This window comes from Pseudorca crassidens, chromosome 3 (genome assembly GCF_039906515.1).
Source record: "Pseudorca crassidens isolate mPseCra1 chromosome 3, mPseCra1.hap1, whole genome shotgun sequence".
In the NCBI taxonomy this organism is placed as follows: domain Eukaryota; kingdom Metazoa; phylum Chordata; class Mammalia; order Artiodactyla; family Delphinidae; genus Pseudorca; species Pseudorca crassidens.
In genome coordinates this window covers 78,504,347-78,520,366 of record NC_090298.1, presented here as the reverse complement: position 1 = coordinate 78,520,366, position 16,020 = coordinate 78,504,347, and the positions used below count along the sequence as shown (strand labels likewise).

Below are 16,020 nucleotides of genomic sequence, written 5' to 3'. Positions count from 1 at the left end.
AAAGACAGAGGCAAGTATAGTAATTATTTATATGAATTAGACTAATTACTGTTTAAGGTCATTATAAAAAATTAACTAGCTTCACTAAACGTCAGAAATAAGTTTTTGAAAATGTAGGAAGAATGTGACATTTATGCATATTCCTTAAATTTGAAAGTAGAATTATAACCTCCTGGCCCCATGGAAAACAGTGTTTCCTAAACAACAGTATAAGCTGAGAATTTATTACTAAAGCAACCAAATGCTAAATCCAGATATTCAAAATGAATATTTAAAAATGGCTAGTGTATATTTGTAAAATAAAATCTGAAATAAAAAAAAATAGGAACTGTTCCTTAAGCTGATTTCTCATACATAATCCAGCTTTTCTGTTAAGATAATATACATTTCCCTTAACTAAGGTTCATTCGAAGTAAAATGTAACTCTTAAACAGCAAGAAGTCTGAGAGCTCAGTAGATGAGCTCCTCTAGAATGTATATTAGAAGTTTTTTAACATTCTGGGCACCACCAAGTGGTGAAACTGTGTATCTCTTTGCTTAATTAAGTAGCATACACAGATTTAGAATACCTTGCTTATTAATATTCTAGCTTAAAATGAGTTCATTTTACCACCTGAAATTTTTGAACAGGCCCTACATAAAAATTTCAAATTGAAAGCTCTAACAGTATTCTCTTTTTTTTTGATTTTTAATGGAGTATAGTTGATTTACAATGCTGTATTAGTTTCAGGTGTATAGTAAAGTGAATCAGTTACACACATACATATATCCACTCTTTTTTTTTTTTTAATTCTTTTCCCACATAGGCCATTACAGAGAGTATTCCTTTTTTGAAGCAACCTTTGATCATATATTCAGGAAGTTTAATAGAAAGTCACAGAACTTTAGAGTTGAAAGGGGTCTTTATACTTTTCCACCTACTGCTTGAATTATTTGGCAATATCTGTCATATATGACCTAGTGTGTCAAAATATCTCTAATGATAAGAAACATCTCCAGAGAGTCTAAGAACATAGTAACAATATTATCATGCTCCCTGTAACAAAATGGTGTTCCATGTCTTTGTAAATATGGTTTGTACCTAAAAAGAGCAAATTATTTGTCTGTATCAACTTATGTATCACTGTTGTAAGAAAGATCACAGTGATAACAGAGAGACAGCATTGCTACAAAATGTCTTAATTTTTTTCTCTTTAATAACATAGGATAAACAGTTTTGTTTTGCAAAAAGAGGCTTTTCAACTCTATCTAAATTCCTTCAAGCAGAAGGGCCACATCTATTAAAATAAAATGTAGCAAAGCAATTTAAAATGTTCATCTTAATGACAAAGTGTAAAATAATTTCACAAAATTTCAGCTTCCTGAAATACATCAGTAAATAAAAGCACAATTTTCACTGTCAAATCTCAAGTATAGAGATCAATAACAAAGGTCAATTTTATCATATCTTTCTAGAAACATTTTCATTACTCCAAATGAATGGAAAATACATGTTGAATATGATTTGGCTATTTTTCCCTCTGGCATTCATAGCAGGCCTAACAAATAGTGTACTTACACTGGAGAGCTCTCCGAATATTTTTTCCAAAGAGAAATACTCCATGAAAGTAGCAAAACCTTCATTTAGCCATACATCGTTCCACCACTGTATTGTTACCAGATTACCAAACCACTGTGGGAAAAAACAAACGACTAACCAACTTTACACTCTCAAGAATTTTCTAATAATTGAATTGTCAGATTAATCACCTATAACCAGATTACAATTACTGAAAAATATACTTATTACAGTTAACACAAACTATATTCAAATTAAAGACTTGCAAATAAATGATATTTGTAATATAAATTTACTTTAAAAGTAGAATTGCATAAATTGTATAAATTCACTTTAAAAGTAAAATAAAAAATTTAACATTTTACCTTAAATGAAACAGGCAAGAAAGACAATTAGCATATTTATCAATTTAACACACGTTATATACTAGGTAAACAAAAAGGAGTCACCTCATTAAAAGTAAGATTTCTTAGATAATGAAATGCTACTTTCTAATGTCAAGTTAGTAATATTATTTTCCATTGTATTTACAATCATCATGACAACTAAAAAATAAATTTCTATGTGAGGGATGTTCCTATAGTCAGAGAGCCTGGACTGCAGGTTTCTCCTCAGTCACCCAAGTTGAGGGCAGTATTTACATAATTCAAAACAGAATTCAAATAACATTCTGTAAGAAATTTGGCATGCATACAAATAAATGAAATCAGAAAGAACTTTAAATGGCTTTTTCCATGAGGTGGTAAGAAGAAGGAAAAAAAACGATACGAGACTCCCTTAAAAAAAATGCATCTCAAAATCCCTGAAATAAAGAGTGGTAAATAAAGAGTGAAATAAAGGGTGTGCAATTTAGTCAGTGTGGCCAAGGGCTTGTCTTGAGCCATCAGCAAAATGACAGGGTTACTAGGTACTGAAACAAAACAACTTTGAGAATTACAAAAGCATATTTTTCAAAGATATTATCTTAAAACCTGTTTCAGAGGAAGATGACTTGTAAGTCCTAAAGAAGAAGTAAATGAGAAACACTCCCCCAGGCGTGATGGCCGGACCCAGAATAACAGACCTAGAGCAGATCCCCCAAAAAACAACTTGTCTACATGCCTAAAACTGTAACAGTAAATAAGCATACGCTTCATATGCCAGCATGTCATGAAGCCCTCACGAGGGCTGCAGGGTGGGCTACAGACTGTGTCTGAGGTAGGCTGTCCACTGCCAGAGCATGTCCCACTCTTCCTCCACATGCTCCCACCATCACAACACCCCCGTACCATACCCTACCCTGATGAACACCTCATCGAGGGCACAAGAGAGACAAGGTGTTGGGGAAGAAAGAGGGAGGTTCATGTACTCATATAATTTTCTTTCTTTTTCTCTATGTCATACAGAGTACCTTCCCTCTCCAGAATTAACTAAGAACCCAGTTTTAGCAGGAGACAAAACAATAAATCTAGTTCTGACAACTACAGTCCAAGAGTTGTAAGAAGAAGAGTACAACTCAGGGAAAAGGTTTCTTCCCCACCAAGTTACGAAAAGTAAGAGAGATAATGGATGTGAAAATGCTTTATAAACTGTAAAACCCTATACAAAACATTAAATAGCATTTTTATCCGAAAATTAAGTTTGTCTGAAAAGCATCATATTATTATGAAAGAAGGCAATGCTATAATAAAAAGCTGAATTATTATTAGCATCTAAATGTATTCTAAAACTCTAGGATATGAAACAGACCACAGGTGTGAGATATAACAGCCTTGGCTGCTGATACCTGATGGGCCAGCTCATGAGCGATGATTTTAGTAACCAGCTTTTTATCCACCACTGAAGAAGTATTATTATCATACAGAAGTGTCTCTTCTCGGAAGGTGAGCAAACCCCAATTTTCCATTGCTCCTGCTTCAAAGTCAGGAATAGCCACCAAATCTGGACATAACAAGAAAGAAGTTATCAACTTTACCCCATCTAAGGCACTCCCTAATTAAATCAAAATATTTTACCCATTGGTCTATCACTGAATCAGAAGGCAGTGAATTCATTTATACGCCTAAGGAAATGAACCCTCCTAGCCCTGTATGCTCATCACCTACCTGTCAGTCGAGGAAGACCTGACCAACCCCCTGTAGAGTCACTGTTGCTCTGTCCCTGAGCAAGAGAAGATACCTAATTCCTTCACAGTGAAGAAGTTCCCAGAGCAAGGAGGACAAGAGGCAGGACCAACGTTCTTCTAGCTAAAACCAGCTCCATGCTGAACAGCACTGAAATGCTCTTGCTTTCCTGAGCTCTCATTACTCCTATTATTATTTGAATTAGGAATTTCTTAGAAAATTAGAACTAGTCAAACTCCAGACTAAGCCCTAAGCAAATCCCCACTTACACAGCACCTCTGAAATAGTCCCATAAACTTCTAAGTGTTTTAAGCTCCACTTTCAGATACATCCATGGAATCTAAATAATCTTAACAAATACAAACAATTTTGAAGGCAAACAGTTAACAGTGTTTCTTGGTTTTCCTTTAAAATAACTTCGGCAAAAGTTCTTCCGAAAAAAACATTTGCAACATAAATCTAGGTTATAATGATAATGAAAATCAGAGGCACTGTTTGATTCTTACCCAGTTTCTTTAGTGGGTATTGAATTTCAAAGTAGTTTTGATAAAACTCAAGAAGCTTCACAGTTGTTTCCAAGGCATGGTGAACTTGACCAATCTTTTCTGGGACAGCATATATAGAAACCTAAAAGGTAACAGGTATGATGTAAAGACAGGTACAATTAAAATGGCATGATATTCAGGTGAACACTGTCAAGATTAGCATACCTGAGAACTACATAAAGATATATGAGATTTTTCAGGACAGCAACTCTCGCTTATAGTTCTTTTAACCCCTATAGGATTTAGCAAGTCATTTCCATACATACAACAATGTTAAAAAAAAAAAGCAATCAGTAAGTTTAAAGTTAACATGATATTCGAAATAAACTATTTTATATCATATAGCAATTTATAAGCATCTGCCTGTTTAATTTTATGATACTCTTCTCTTCCTCTCCATTACCTACAATGGCCCTTCCCTGTCTATGAGCTATCAAACTGTGAATTATTTGAAGGCCAAAACTAAGTTTTCATCTTTTCAGCACCTATCACAGTGCCTGGCATCGAGCAGGCATTCAATACAGAGAAGTCACAGCTTACAAGGGCGTTAGTTCTAACATAAACACCTAAGACAGAAATGTTGAAATTACCCTGGGGAAACCTATTAGAGACCAACACATTCTCTTTCAGCAAGTATGGCACAGCCAGTTTTTCTTGGAAGCCTTGGAACTGCTTCCTTTTTTTTTTTCCTGCAGTTGTTGGCTCGTTTTTAAGGAACATGTTGTATCAAAAACAACCATACCCAGCAGAGTGAAACACTCAGTGAGTGGCACACGGTAACTAAAACCAGGTAAGCGGATACTGGGATTCATGCCCACACTGCCCAATCACTTCAGGGAGCATGCTCCAGGGAAAAAACATTTGCCCACATGACTTAAATTGTTATTCTTTCCCTCTTTTTCTGATTAAGTGCATAAGTTAAATACATATGATGTAACTAACTATACATGTCTTATCAGTAAGTATCAAAGGCAAAATTTAAGCAGTTACATTAAAAGCAACAGGTTTTAAAAAGCAATATTTATTGTTTTTCAATTGACTGAAAGAAAAAATCCCTCTGTACTCAACTTGGGAAAGTAGGATATGGACAAGACACAGCAGAAGATAAAAACCTCAAAGATCCCAACAGGTGGGAAATAGAGACCTATTGAATAATTCACCATTTGAAAAAATACATTGGTGAACTCTAACCCCAAATTATTTTTGGTCTTTCATTAAAGCACTGAAAAACAGTCAACAATTTCTCAGAGGTCATAATTTCAGCTTTAATTGTCTTTATGTGGGGCCTTAGTCTATAGAACATATGCATTAATCACAAAAACATGGAGGTAACATGGCATTAAAAATTAAATATAAAGAAAAAATTTTAAGTAAACAAACAACAAAATAAATACACAAGCTCTGTAGTGAGACTGCCAGGTTCAAATCTCTGCTAGTTGTGTGAACTTAGTTAGCCTCAATCTCCTTATCTATAAAATGGTGATAAAAGTAGCTCCTATCCTCACAGGGTTACTGTCAGGATTAAATGAACTAATATGTATAGAACTTAGAATAGTGCCTGACACAAAAGAAGTGTTCAATAAATAGTAGTTATTATCATTACTACAAATAGAATCCCATCAGAAATGGGGTAAAATATGTATGAGGAGAGCATTTGTGGCAACAGTGACAGGAACAATGAAGTGTTAGGAGTTACAGTTAGCCCATATACAATATGTTACTTTCTAAAGTAACTATGGAAGAAATTTAATATCACATCATGTGGCCAAGTGTACTTCACCAGCCCAGCACTCGAACATCTGCAGCCCTTGGTACAGGACTGTGACCACAGCTTATTGAATTCAGTCACCACCTGCCAAAGGACCATGCACACTTCCTGCATCATTCCCCCTGTGAAAGTGTTAGCACACAAGCACACACAACAAAGTCTGACATATTCTTCTTAAATCTAACTACCATTATAAATGACTGTACCAAGATCACTTGGAATTTGAGACCAGTCTTTATTATTTCTGCCTGCTCTTTCCACACATACATATTTTATGTTCCAGTCAATGTAACCATCTAGAAGATGCTGTCCTAATAGAAACACCACCCATATACTCCAGGTTCCTCCTCAAACATCCTTCTCCCAAACACACCATTTGGCCACTCCCATCACTATGTGTGAAAACATCTTTCATTAGATGAAAAGTAAAGGGAGAAAAAAGAAGTTCACATGGAACTGAAATCTGACCAAATGATCCACTGAGTCCCATTTCCGGAATACAATGACTAGGAAGAAAGGTAGTTTGGCATTTTCTCTTTCCTTCTACTTCTCTTCCTTTAAAATATGTGCTGTGATTTCTCACTAGAGATGAATTGTCAGGTCATTACATTATTATCATGCTTGTTTTAAGAGCAACAGAAGCAGTAAGAAATAAACAAAGAAAGCAATCTAGTTCAACAAAGAAGTTTTGACCAGCACCCTGCACTTGGTAAGAGCACTCTAAACACTGTTAAATGCAAGCCAACTGGTGCTCAGGCCTTACAACTTAAAACTTTTCCTACAACATCTCTTGCTAAGACTGAGAGATTTATAAAAGACACAAAAAAGTCTCCTAGTCAGCTCTCAGAGAAAAGAGTTAAGACTGAGGAACAGCAGGTTTGTTAGGTTTAACTTACTCTGCTCCTTAATTTAATAAGAAGCAAAAACTAGATAAAAGCAAAACCAGAACCAAACCTCATCCCCCACAAAGAACAACAATACAGCCTGCAAGATTTATGAAGACAGAAAATGTTGGAATCTTCCAATACTAAGTTTCCTGAAAAACACCAGCTTTCCTAAACAGACAGCTGAACATACAAAAAGCATAAATTCCTTAAAAAAATAAAACAACCCCAAAACAAAAAAACCTCACCAGAATGAAGTCTATCCAGAATAATTGATTACATGGGACTTGAGACTTTAGGAGAATGATATAAATTACGTATAATGTCCCTAGTTGGTGGAAGGATACTTGAGGAAATGTTGTTTGTGGAGCTAAGTCATGTTCCTGACTAAATAAGAATAAATTAAAATTATAACTTCACATGGATAATAGTGTTGAAGGTTCTGTTTGGATGTTAAACAGATATGATGTCCACATCTGACTAACCACCAATGGATTCTGATTCTATAAATTAGACCTGTCTATGGTAAAAACAAAATCAGGTAATGGCAACAACAAAATAAAAACCTCAAGACAAACTGATAAAGTGTATTTCAAAACTAGCCTCGAATTTTCTAGGTAATTCTGGCATTCCTGAAGGCAGAGAGAGGTTTAAGGAACATTGAATAATGGACAGAAATGATAAAACAAATGTTCTCTCTTTCTTTAGGTCTTTGACAACATAGTAATCTTTATCACTGAACAGGCCACGTTTAATAATCCACAGTCAACTTTGACATTTTCAGTTGTTTACTATGACTGACATTAATAAGTAAAGCCCTACTGCCTTATTCCTGAATCTTGTGAAATAGGCCTAATGTCAAATATTACAAAATAGAACATACCCTAGAGATTACATTTTAGTGGAACAAAAATCCTTTATTAGACTCTATGTCTGAATTTCTCATCACCATACCTACAGAAATCACGTCATTTGTTGTAAGAAGCAGTATATTGTGGTAGACAGTGAATTCTGACTATCATTTACTGGCTATGTAATCTAGGTCAATTACTTAACCTCTCTGGTACACTGTTTCTTCATTAGCAATATGAGGCTAATGCCTTCCTCTCATTTGGTTTATAAAATAAAAAGATGTTTATAAATGAGAGCTCAAGACAACTGCCTGCACAGAGTATAACTCCACACATGCTAGAGTCTCCCCCATTTCCTAATAAAAAGAGAAAGTTAATAAAACAGTTGTTTATTTGTAATTTTTTCAAAACACATTTACTACTGGGTCGCATTAAAAATGATAAAGGTTATTTATATTTATATATACAAGGGAGTTTACATACATACAAGGGAGTTTCTCTGTGTGTGTATTACTATCTGCCAGGTACCGAAGATTTTACAGGAATTTAAAAAACTTAATCCTTGAGAGAGCAGGCTAATATAGACAATATAGTATTAGAGTTGTGGAAGGTGAGGTTTAGAGAATTACAGAGCAGTCTGCCCAAGGGCACATAGGTAGAAAGCTGTATAGGAGAGATTTGAACCGAGGTAGATGCCAGAGTCCATGTTTAACCATGTTGCTTCCTAATACATGTAAATAAAAAGCAAAAAAAGTCACTTGAAACTCCTCTCTCTCTTTCAATCTCTCTCTCTTTCCAGTTGACCCTTGAACAATGACAGGGTTGGGGCAACAACCCTTAGAGCAGTTGAAAATCTGAGTATAACTTATAGTCAAGTCTTCCGCATCTAAGGATTCAAACTATGGATCGTGTAGTACTGCAGTATTTACTATTGAAAAAAATCTGCAATAAGTGGACTTGTGCAGTTCAAACTCATGTTCTTCAAGGGTCAACTGTTGTGGACAAAATATATATACATATATGTTATATATATATGTTATACATATATGTTATATATATGTTATATGTTATATATATATGTTATATATAAGATATATATATATAATATATGAGGTATATATCTGAGCAGTGAATAATTCAGCCTTACTAGATGAAAGAATTCCACTGGAGCAACTGGAAATATAACCGAATTTATGAGGGCCTTGAATATCACAGAATTATGAGTTTGAATGTAATCCTACAGGCAGTAAGAAGCCAGCATAGCTGTTGAAAGAAAGAGAGAGAGAGGGAGGGAGGGGGAGAGAAAGAGAGGGAAAATAAAAAGCCAAGACTACATACATTTTGAGATACAATAAAAAGTGCTGGGGATTTTATATCAAAGAGTGTGATAAGAACTACAACAGAGATGTAACTAAAGTGCTATGAAATATCAGAGAGGGAATGATTAATCCCAGCTGGGGAAAGAACGAAAAGTTTCAAGGAGAGGGTGGTACTCAGCTGGCTCTTGAAGAAGCAACCTGACTTAAGATTGAACCTTTTAGGTTTTATCAAGGCTGCAACATCTGCATCAAGGGCTAAATTTGGGGTGCAAAACTTGAAGAGAGATTAATTGAATTTTTTTCAGAATTAAACCAGTCTTAAAATCCTTTCGAAAGGACTCCGAAAAACTCTTTGGTTTAGACTTGCCCAAAACTCTTTTAAACCCAAAGGTGAGTAAATGATATTGAGCACTTACTCAATGTAGTCCACATTACCCTTGAACACGAACAGGTCTCCATCCTTTGAGCATGAAGTCATATGGCAGTGTTATTGCTTATGAAGAGCCAGATAATCCTTACCTCACCCCTTCTCTCTAAGAGTTAATGGAGTAGACATGATAATCTTTTCTAACAGAAGGAGTATGCCCCTCTTAATTAGCAAATAATAAGATCCAAATACAATGTGATTAAAATAAAGTTCTTTGGTCTGGAAAGGAAGCCCAAATCCAAGTGAATGTGTTCAAAGGGTAGAAAACATACCCTGGTGGGGATCAAAAATATGAAAAAAAAATTCCATCATATTTCTATCATGAAAAATAATCATTTTTAGCTTTAAAAGACCCTTTTCTCCTATGTTGTTAGTAATGTGAAGATATTAGCTTTTTAAGGTCTTTACAGTGAAATTAAGGCATAAAATCCAATCAAACAATCATTTACAGAAGATTCAAACAACGAAGAAAAGCAGAGGAGCCTAATTAGAACAAAGGGTCAATCTTGACAAATTACAGACATAGCAGACATTTAAACAATCTTCTCTCTTTAAGATGAAGAAAATTCAATCAGGACTTGCTTTTTCAAAAGGTGCATTCAAATGACTTTTACAACTTGGAGTTTTTCTTCTAACTAAATTTTTATGCTATCTTTTAAGTCTGCACAATATTCTAGATTTGCTGCTGTCCAATAAAATTTTCTGCATTGATGGAAATATTCAATATCTTTGATATCCAATAAGGTAGCCACTAGCCACAAGAATGCTAGAAATGTGGCTACTGAGACTAAGGAAGTGAATTTTAAATTTAATTAATTTTTGCAGCTTTAATGATATAATTAACATATATTATGTAAATTTAAGGTATACAACATGTTCATTAGATACACTTATATATTGTGAAATGCTTACCACAGTAGCACGAGTTAACACTTCCATCACTTCATATAACTACCATTTCTTTTGCATGGTGAGAACATTTAAGCAACTTTCTTTGCAACTTTCAAATATATAATACAGTGTTAACTATAATCACCATGCTGTACATTAGCTCCCCAGAACTTATTTATAACTGGAAGTTTGGACTCTTTGACCAACATCTCCCCATCTCCCCCACCCCTCAGGCCCTGGCAACCACAAGTCCACTGTTTCCATGAGTTCAGTTTTAGATTCCACACATAAGTGAGGTCATATAGTCTTTGTCTGTCTGACTTATTTCACTTAGCATAATGCCCTCAAGGTCCATATATGTTGTCCCAAATGGCAAGATTTCCTTCTTTCTTTCTCATGGCTGAATAACACTCCATTGTGTGTGTGTGTGTGTGTGTGTGTGTGTGTGTATGTGTGTGTATATACACACACATACACAGACGACATCTTCTTTATCCATTCATCCGCACTTAAGTTATTATTATGAATAATAATATTATTGTTAGTAATGCTGCAACAAACATGGAAGTGCAGACCTCTTTAAGATCCTGATTTGATGTATATCCTGTGGATATATACCCAGAAGTGGGATTGCTGGATCATATGATGGTACTATTTTTAATTTTTTGAGGAACCCTCATATTGTTTTCCACAGTGGCTACACCAATTTACATTCCCACTAATAGCGCACAAAGGTTCCCTTTTCTCCACATTCTCACCAACACTTGTTACTTATGTCTTTTTGATGGCAGTCATTCTAACAGGTGTGAGGTGGTATCTCACTGAGGTTTTGATTTGCATTTTCCTTCTGATTAGTGATATTGAGCACCTTTTGATGTATCTGTTGGTCATCTGCATGTCTTCTTTGGAAAAATGTCTATTCAGTTCCTCTGCCCTTTTTTAACCAGATTGTTTGGTTTTTTGCCACTGAGTTGTATGAGTTCCTTATATATTTTAAATATTAATCTCTTATCAGATATTTGTTATGTTCTTCCATTCCACAGGTTACCTTTTAATTTTGTTGACTGTTTCTTTTGCAGTGCAGAAATTTTTAGTTTGAGGTTCTCCTACTTGTTGATTTTGGCTTTTGTTGCATGTGCTTTGGTGTCATATACAAAAAATTGTTGCCAAGACCCATGTCAAAGAGCTTTTTCTCTATGTTTTCTTCTAGGAGTTTTATACTTTCAAATCCTACATATAAGTCTTTAATCCATTTCCAGTTAATTTTTGTGAGTGGTGAAAGATAAGGGTCCAATTTCATTCTTCTGCATGTGATGATCCAGTTTTCCCAGCACCATTTATTGAAGGGACTACCCTTTCCCCACTGAGTATTCTTGGCTCCCTTGTCATATATTAGTTGACCATTTTTGCAGAGTTTATTTTTGGGGTCTTGATTCTTTTCTATTGGTCTGTGTCTACTTTTATGCCAGTACCACACTCTTTTATTACTATGCATATGATTTTGATTACTTTATCTCTGTAGTATAGTTTGAAATCAAGGAAGTGTGATACCTCCAACTTTGTTCTTTTTTCTCAAGATTGCTCTAGCTATTTGAGGTCTCTGCGGTTCCATACAAATTTTAGGATTATTTTTTTCTATTTCTGTGAAAAATGCCATTAGAATTCTATTGCATTGAATCTACAGATTTTTTTTAACGCTTGGTAGAATTCACCAGAGAAACTGATCTGATCCTGGGCTTTTCTTTGTTGGGATGTTTTTGATTATTAATTCAATCTTTCTTTATATTACTGATCTGTTCAGATTTTTTTATGTCTTCATGATTTAGTCTTGGTAGATTGTATGTTCCTAGGAGTTTATTCATTTCTTGTAGGTTATCCAATTTCTTGGCCTATAGTTATTCACAGTAGGCTCTTATGATCCTTTGTACTTCTGTGGTATCAGCTGTAATGTCTCCTTTCATTTCTGATTTTGAGTCTTCTTTTTTCACTAGTTAGTCTAGCTAAAGGTTTGTCAATTTCATTTACCTTTCTAAAAATCCAGCTCTTCGTTTTGTTGATCTTTTCTACTCTCTTTCTGGTATCTATTTCATTTATCTGCTCCGATCTTTGCTTATTTCCTTCCTTCTGCTAACTTCGGACTCAGTTTGTTATTCTTCTTCTAGTTCCTTGAGGTGTAAAGTTAGGTTGTTTATTTGAGATCTTTCTTTTTTCTTAATGTAGGCATTTATCACTCTAAAGTTCCCTCCTAGAACTGCTTTTGATACATCCCATAGAATGCATATACCACATTATACTATTAGAACATTCTGAATTTTACTATATAAATACCTTTTCCAGTGTGTTGTACATTTTCATGTTTTCATGTTACTAGCTAGTGTCCTTTCAATTCAGCTGGAAGCACTCCTTTCAGCAATTCTTGTAAGGCAGGTCTAGGGGTAAGGGGCTCTCTCAGCTTTTTTTTCTTGTATGGAAAAGTCTTTCTCACTCCTTCATTTCTGAGGATAACTTTGCTGGATAAAGTATTTTTGGTTGGCAGTTTTTTCCTTTCAGCACTCTGAATATATCATTTGCTTCTCTCTTGTGTTCTAAGGCTTCTTCTCAGAAATCCACTGATAGATTTATGGTAGTTCCCTTATAAGTTATAAGCTTCTTTTCTTTTGCTGCTTTTAAGATTCTCTTTGACTTCTGACCATTTTATTATAACGTGTCTTGGAGAAGACCTCTTTAAGCTGAGTGTGTTTGGTAACCTATGAGCTTCATGAACTTGGATATCCAAATTTCTCCCCAGATTTGCTAAGTTCTCAGCAATTATTTTTTTAAGTAAGCTTTCTGCCCCCTGTTCCCTACGTTCTCCTTCTGAAACTCCAATAATTCACAAATTGTTTCTTCTGGTGGTGTCCCACAAATCATGTAGGCTTTTGTCACTTCTTTTTCATCCTTTTTTCCTTTGTTCTTCCCTGACCAGATAATATAAAATTTCCTGTCTTCTAACTCGCAAATTCTTTTTCTTGCTTGATCCATTCTGCTGCTGATGGTCTGTATTGCATTTTTCATTTCATTCACTGTATTTTTCAGACCCAGAATTTCTGTTTGGTTCTTTTTTTTTTTTATGATTTCTATGTTTCCGTTAAACATCTCATTTTGTTCATGTACTGTTTCTTGATTTAATTAAATTGTCTTTCTGTGTTTTCATATTATACAGCACAGTTCTAGAGGCTTTCTCATACATATATTGTCTTACTGAAATTCTCTGATAAAAGTAAAATTTAAAGGAACTTAAAAATTATTGATTTTTTTGGTATTCAAATAATAACAGTAAATAACAACTAAGTAAAAAGTAACACTGCTGGTATAAAATGTCAGAGTTGTGAACCAAAAGATTGTTTTCCTTCATAAAGCAGTTACCAGATATGAAAGGATTCCTCTCAACCTCCTGTGAATACAGGTTTTCAAGACAATTACCACAACAACATACATACCAGAGTTCCATTTATGTCCTGACTCAGATTCTTCAACTCCCCCACAACGAAAGCAACCAGGTAAGTGCTCATCTTCACACTCTCAGAAAACTCATCCTGAACAAGTCCATCTTCCATAATGACTGATGACTTCTACAAGCAATGGGGAAAATGACAGTTCTGTAACTGTGAGAATAAATGACAGTGACATATAAACTGGGAAACTGAAGACTCAAATAGGAAATAAGTAGTGAAGATGCTGGCATATTTTAATCCCTCAGCACAAGTTTCCAAACAACACGGCCCTCAGTCTCAGTCTGTTCTACCATCCTTCATCATGAGGACATACTGAGTACAGTAAAAATCCTTAAGAAGTTCCTAGTCTCAAACAATGGCTTTAAATAAATAAATGTAAGTTAGAAACAGTAAGTAGCAGTGGCTCTGTTTCTCCCCTTTAAAACACCATCAAAACCAAAAATCCTTCCTTATGACCTAGGAGTACTCCATTCTACTGCTACAAATACATTCACACAAGAATGAGCTACAGCTGGTTAATCCCGCCAAGTGATCTGAAATGGCTTCGTAAAGGACCGTGCTGATGACCACAAGAAGGCTTAGTGGGATTAAAGGTGATAAGTCACTAGAGAAGTCTGCAGTACACACAAGATGAGGGAAGGCGGGTAACCTTCCAGGATTTTCCAACCATGAATTTAAAATATATTTTGGGTTACTAGGCAAGTAAGCATTTGACCTCTCTTAGAGAAAGATTAAGGTGAAGAGTACAGCTAAGAGTAGAGCTGCTGAAGTGACGTCCTTCTTGAAGGACAGACCATGTCCTCTCCTTGACTCAAGGGCTGACTCATAGTCTGTGAGATGTGGCTGCTCCTCCCCGCCAGTCACATGGCTTCTGAGAGGTTGCTATCAGCTGCACACAGCTCTCAGGTGTAACAAAAGGACCCCCCCCCCAAGTTCTGTTCAGCATAAAAACAGTTCTGCCTGATTTCGCCCCCACTACTTCCATGCAGAGCCCACAGCCAAGAAAGATGTCCATGTTCTTGTTGTTCAACCTCCATGTTACCTTCTCGATTTCTCAGTAACCAGTAGAACACCAAGGTCAATCATGATTCAACACTACCAAATATCACTGTTTAGAATAGCAAATTCACCACGTCTTTGAAAATATCACTGTGCTCTTTAGTAGCAGTTCACAGTATTAATATTTGCAGAACTTTAGTACAATAGCACAGACTTCACATTTCCTGCCCATACCTTCCACATCCAGTCTTTCTCTTTCCTCAAGTGCTTCTCAGGCTGACTTTCCAATTGATTCCAATACATATTTTACTTTTATTTAAGCATTTTAAGAAAGAATAAGAATGTATATGATTTTAATCATTCTCAACAGTATGGCAAAGAAGAATTCAAGTATTCAAAACAAAGAGACCCACTCAAAGATTTTACATTCAAGGAACAGAACAGTACCTTAGGCATATTTGATAAAGCAGTGTATTGCTCATCTCTTATGATCCTGATGATAAATGTGGCTTTAAATGCTGGTTCATCAAAACAAGGAAAAGCAGATCTTGCTGCCAAGGGTTCAAACTGAGTTGCTGCAAAGTACCTAAAACAAATGCAAATCCATCCAATAGTTATTGAGTACCTACTATTCAAGGCACCTTGCCAAGTTCTAGGGATACTAAGATAAATATCATACAAGCCCAGACATTAAAGGATTCTCAATCAACTGGGAGAGGCAGAGGTGATACAGTAGAAAGTTATCAGGCTGGGAATCACATCCTAATAGTGCGAACAAAGCAGTGGAAACAAAGGGTAGGAAAAAAAATCTGCCTAGCGGTAGAGACACTGTAAGGAAACTGGTGATAAAATATGAAGAGGGCCTTTAAAAATGACGAATATTTGAAAAGGTAGAGAAAGGAAGATAGTGCAGCCTAGAAAGAGTAGGAAGCACAAGGAAGGACTGAGCAGTGCATATTCAGGGACTGGGGGTGGGTGTCCAACGTGGCTGGAGATGAAGCCACAAAGATAGGATACAGCTGGCCACTGAGGTCTTAAAAAGGTTTCTGATGAAAGATCACTATAAAAGATTGTCATCCATTGCCATTATTCTCTGTACAGACGATGGCTTCATAACACTAAACCTCAAACTCACAACCTGCACTTTCATGAGGACTGAAAAAACTAGGTGTCCTATAGTAT

General features: G+C 35.5%; 1 protein-coding gene across 1 annotated transcript in view; it reads right to left on the bottom strand.

The window, feature by feature from the left end:
- LNPEP (leucyl and cystinyl aminopeptidase) overlaps positions 1-16,020 on the bottom strand; it is a 105,942-nt gene that overhangs the window by 43,023 nt on the left and 46,899 nt on the right. The window contains exons 3-7 of the mRNA XM_067731305.1: positions 15,286-15,424; positions 13,825-13,956; positions 4,167-4,287; positions 3,324-3,478; positions 1,559-1,672 (exon numbers count right to left, since the gene is read on the bottom strand). Coding sequence (XP_067587406.1) covers positions 1,559-1,672; positions 3,324-3,478; positions 4,167-4,287; positions 13,825-13,956; positions 15,286-15,424 — 661 coding nt within the window. The remainder of the gene's footprint in view (positions 1-1,558; positions 1,673-3,323; positions 3,479-4,166; positions 4,288-13,824; positions 13,957-15,285; positions 15,425-16,020) is intronic.